General features: G+C 33.6%; 1 protein-coding gene across 6 annotated transcripts; it reads left to right on the forward strand.

Annotated features, from left to right (window-relative positions):
- Positions 1 to 1331: 1331 nt before the first annotated feature.
- On the forward strand, positions 1332 to 4916 carry LOC108193992 (uncharacterized). Of its 6 annotated transcripts, none has more exons than XM_017360866.2 (6): positions 1333 to 2402; positions 3071 to 3178; positions 3252 to 3506; positions 3611 to 3730; positions 3836 to 3919; positions 4486 to 4916. In XM_017360866.2, exons 3-6 carry the CDS (start codon positions 3423 to 3425, stop codon positions 4582 to 4584), a joined length of 387 nt encoding a protein of 128 aa, XP_017216355.2. In that variant the 5' UTR covers positions 1333 to 2402; positions 3071 to 3178; positions 3252 to 3422; the 3' UTR covers positions 4585 to 4916. The 6 variants fall into 6 exon arrangements, with proteins under 6 accessions (XP_017216352.2, XP_063936948.1, XP_017216355.2 ...); XM_017360865.2 differs by having other exon boundaries at positions 3266 to 3506; XM_017360863.2 differs by lacking the exons at positions 3071 to 3178; positions 3252 to 3506 and having other exon boundaries at positions 1332 to 1615; positions 2184 to 2402.
- Positions 4917 to 5275: the final 359 nt, after the last annotated feature.

The raw sequence follows: 5275 nt of genomic DNA on the forward strand, positions 1-5275 counted from the left end.
GAAAAATGGGATGATGAGTGGATTGAGGAGGATGGAAGTGATGCTAGGATTGAGGAGGATTCTAGAGGAGAGGAGGGTAAGAGGAGGATGAAGCCCGTGGCTGTAGTGGTTAATGTTGTTCGGAGTAAGGAAGAGACTATATCTATATGCATATTCATGGATCTCTCGGTTCGAGAAATCAAAATAAGAGGATCGAACCATCTCTTCTGACTCTTTTTCAAATTCGATAAATGTTGGTTGATCATATATTTCATTCTAGTCCTATGATTCAGAGTATCCTTTCCCATTTGATCCCTTTGAATTCCATATTCGAAGTTGCGATCGGATCTATTCATTAAAAAGAATCGATTCAATACATTTCTTATGTACCTATAGGTGCTAAACCCTAAACCCCAACTCAAAACCCCAAACCCCCAAAACCCCAAACCCCAAATTAATTAAAAACTTTTGATCAATAAATTCCTCTTGGTAAACCACTGTAAGTAATGAAAAGTTTGCAGTGAGTATTGTTGACGCTTGATGCACGGTCTCGTTCATGAACGACTAACTCCACTTACAGTTCTTCATATGATATTAATCATGTGGTCTTTTACTCATCTCAAATTACTATCATAATTTCTTCGTACGGACACTGTCCATTCAGAAATCTCTGTCACTAAAAAAAATATGCTGACTTGAACGACACATCACTACGCCATATATGGCCTATCGCAATGGTGTGAACGTGAGTATTGCAAAATTATGTTGCATTAGAGGCTCTCATCCATACCTACCGCAACGATAACCATTCATGTTAATTATATGTTGCAATAGCAAAAATTATGTGTTGCATAGAGTATTAGTAAAATAAATATTTGTAATATGATAATAAAATTTACTTAAAATAAAATTAGTATACTTTTAAATGATTAGTTAATAAAATATAATATACTAAACATGAAAAGACTAAATTTGAAATAATATATTATTTTTTATATTACCTCTTTAAAATAATTAACTATAATAAATATAATAAAATTGAAACTAATTAATTATGTATAAAATAATAATGCTGCAATTGCATTTTATATTTTTTTTAAATAACATATATTAAAAAATGACCTTCAAATCAATTAATTATTTTAATTTAATTATTTAAAATATACTAACAAATAAACTTTATTAATTTTTTTTAATATATATTTAGATATATTAAGATATTAATTTATATTTAAATATATATTAAAATATTAATTTATGAAAAGTAAAAAGAAAACAAAAATTTGAAAAAATTTGACACTGTAGTGTGACAAACGAGCGGCTTTTCCTTTTACTAAATCCCGCCTAAAATTTTCACTCAACTCTCAAAACAACTCCGTCTCTCTATCTCATCTCACGCACCTCTCTCTCACCCCTCTCTCTCTCACGCCTCTCTTATTTCTCTCTCGCACCACCCTCTTAATCTTCTTTGTCTCTCACGCAAGGCACTTCTGTTTAGAACATACGTTTAATTGTTTCAATTACATCTCAATTGCGAATTAGGGCTGTCGAATTTGGGGGTTTTCAGTTCTGAGTTCAAATTAAGACTTATTAACTCAAACTTCTTCGACTAATCGCTCTCTTTCTTTGTTTGTAGGTACGATTTGAGTTATTGGGATTCAATATGTGTTAAGGAAATTCCCCCCTCTCTATATATTACTTATTTGGGTGCTTGTCCAATGCTCTCTATGATTATTTGAGTGTTCTGTGTGCTTATTTGGGGTTCAATTTGAGTGCTTGTCCTATAGTTCAAATTAAGGCTTATTTGAGTGCTTATTCTAGTGCATGTGATATTTAGTTTTTGGTGAAATAACTTTTGGAATTTTAAAGGTATTGCTTGGAACTCTTTTTCTGTCTCTGTTGTTATGTGATTGTGTATTTATTACATGTATGTTGTGTTCTGTTGAGTGGAATCAGTTATGTTTCCGGGAATGTATGGGAACCATGTTGGATAAAAATGTGATGTATTCTGTTGGTTGAGCTCTTGTTAAGGTCTCTTTCTAACTTAAAATACAAAGTACTATATAGAACCATATCCGATCCATTAATGTTGCGAGATGCATTCTCTCAAATCCACAAATATGACTCGCTTTAGAAACCGTTGGGTACGGTCAATTTTATCACTGTGTACTTCACTTTTTCTAGTTTTTTGTGTTTTGGTGAAGTTGTTCAGGTAATGGTAAGGGTTGAAACAGCTGCAGAGGGAGCGAGCCGATAGTAGGAACTTGTTCAGGTGTGTTCTGGAGCTGAGGATGAATGGGTTGGCTTTCTTATGTCTAAAAGAGCTTCAGGAGCTGAGGATGAATGAACTTGCTTTTGTCTTGCCTGACAGCGGAGCTGAGCATATTGTCTCTAATTTCAGTAACAGAGAAAGCCTTATGTGTGTGAGTATAACTTAGAAGAACTGTACTTTTCTGATCTAATAAAAAGCAAACAAAAAGGACATTTCTGCAGATGAATTTCTAAAATTGTTTCATTAATTTAGGATGCCTGTTAATTAACTATGTTGTATATAAAATAATAGCAACAAGAATTTATATTAATTGCTAGATTAGAGAGAGGGGTGTTAACTAATAGGGACGAGAGTCACTAACCTCCTTCTGTGTCATCAAACTTTCAGTAGAGAGTAAGCATCTGCAGTCATTGATTAAGTTGCTTGACTAAAACACATGTAACTTACTACAGATCTTGCTTCAGGACACCAATTGAGCATCTAACTTGAGTTATTAGCATAAGTTTTGTGGATATCAATGTGAATCTGTCTTGGAGTAATGTAAAGTTGCATGAGATTGTGAATTGATAAATGCCTACTGATTTGCTTAAGAATTGTGTTTGATAATGTGTTTAACAGGATTATAGTAGGTTCTGACTAAATTATGTCAAGTACTAAAGTAGGAACTGCATTGCTAAGTATTAAGGTAGGAACCTGTTATCTAGAATTGTGAGATACTTGCAAAAATAAGATGTTGCTTATTTACATGGGATAAATTTTATAGAATACAATCAATTTATTAAAGGGTTAAGTATCTTAATATGAGTTCAAATCCTACAGGACCTACAGGGTGCTGGGATCATAACTCTTGCAGAAACGCACGATCTTACAGTATTTGAGCTGATATGATCACAAATATTAGATTTTGCATCCAAAACTAATATAGGGGTAATGTCTCTTTACAGATCCAAAATGAAGGAAATCATTTGCGATTAGGAGCTAAATATGCTCTTCTTAATAGCCTTCTTGTTGCAGCTAAAAAATTCAGCTCAGGTCCCCCACAGATTCTTCAACTTACTTGGCAGGCTCTTTTGGTCATTGTTGTACTAGAAAAGAATGCTCTTTCTGTTATGAAAATATTTCAGTAGTAGTGCTGCTTCTGTTGATTGATTTAATCCAGTGATCAACTGTCATGTACATTGGAATGTGCATTTTTAGCGTGTTGGATATCCAAGACCAAAGTACATATATTAGGCGATGCTTGTATGGCCAAGAGGTCAAGGAATTCAAACTAGAATAAATTCTTATTATGCTTTTATGACATTTATTTATGTATTATATTACTTTTATTTCTAACATAAATTTTCTTTTCGTATGCAGCTTTTGTCACATACACCGATGGTTATTGAGTTCCTACTAAATGAATCTGAGAAATATATTGATGGTGTTGTCCAACTACACGAAAGGAATAGGAAGCTTCTGCGATGCTTACTGAGTTGGGTGAGTCAGGATTCGTTCTTACATATATAAAATGCATTTCTAGTTGAATATTTACAACTTTTTGTGGTTTAAATTATATCCTTTGTCTTGTCTTTTGAGACGCAGGTTCAAGCTGGTTGCTTGTCTGAAATTTCAGCTCTTTCATTGCCAGCTCATCCGCTTCTCAGTTTTGTATTCAACTCGTTGCAGGTAAGAACCTGTTATCTAGAAAATGATTACATTTGTAAGTGTTGTCCCTTTGTCCTTTTTCGGAGTTAAAAAGCATGCAGCTAATATTGAATTAATTTATCTGTGATGAAAATCCACAACCTGATGAACTAGTTATTAGTAATGCAAAATACTCTTGAGAATTTTACTGGAGATATAGAGTTACGTGTGGTCAGTTTCTTTTCTATCCTACAGAGACTTGCATCACTTCAGGCGCTTAGCAAGTTCTCAAACTACAGCACCTTAATTGATACAGCCATGCAGTTATAAATCGAACACGAGCTTTGAGAATTGAATAAAAAATAAAATATCAAACACATACTTCTATTAATGCAGTACTCTTACTATAGTCAGGACTTAGGAAGCTGCATTATCAATATAAACTAACAGAGACTTCCTTAGCAACTTATAGTTTTATTTGTTTATATCTCTACAAGGCATCTGGTGTTTGTTTATATTTCTATCTTGTCTTAAAGATTAGATTTATATGATTATGTTTATAACACATATCACTTAAATATGGCATTTCATGTTTCATATCTTTTCAGCAATCTAGAAGTTTCGGACATCATTACATTCAAGGCGCCACCTATTCTTCACGTGTTAGTGGAAGAGTGAAGATATTTTGTTTATTGAAAGCAAAATGAAGTTGTGCTGCGCAAAGCTGTGAGTGGCTAAAGTTGTGAGCAGTGTTGTGAAAATCGCGCTTAATCGCGCGATTAATTGCGCTTCGCGAGTAAGCGATGGTTCCGCGAGTTGCGTATGAGCGATTTAGCGCGATTTTGAAATTGTCCAAAAATCGCGTTTAACTCGCGATTACTCGCAAAAACTCGCCAAAACTCGCAATAAAAAGCGCAAAAACTCGCAAAAGTATAGGAGGACTGAAATACCCTTAGGTTAAAAAAAAACTACTTATATCTTCATCAGTTATAAACTACTTCCTCACAACTTATTATATATCAGCCGTCATTTTCACTCAGGTATGTCCTATCTCTCTCTGTCTACTCTATCGATCTCTCTTCATCTTCACATCTCTGTTTCTCTCGACCTTCTCTCTTCATCTCTCTATATTTCTTTGATATCCTGGCCTTAAATATATGGCATATATGCTAAATTTTATATACTATTCACAGTGTTTGTCAAGTGTTCGATTAAATTCCCCTTAGAAATTACTCTTCTAAAAGTTACTGATCACTTGAGCCATAGTTAAAGATGACTCAAAATGTTGATATTGGGTGGAAATTTGGGAATCCAGTTCATGTTACTAAATGTTATTGATTGATAATATGATAGTTATGTGATATTTCCACTATGTTGAAACTATTATTTTTGTTTGAA

This window comes from Daucus carota, chromosome 7, assembly GCF_001625215.2.
Source record: "Daucus carota subsp. sativus chromosome 7, DH1 v3.0, whole genome shotgun sequence".
Classification (NCBI taxonomy): Eukaryota; Viridiplantae; Streptophyta; class Magnoliopsida; order Apiales; family Apiaceae; genus Daucus; species Daucus carota.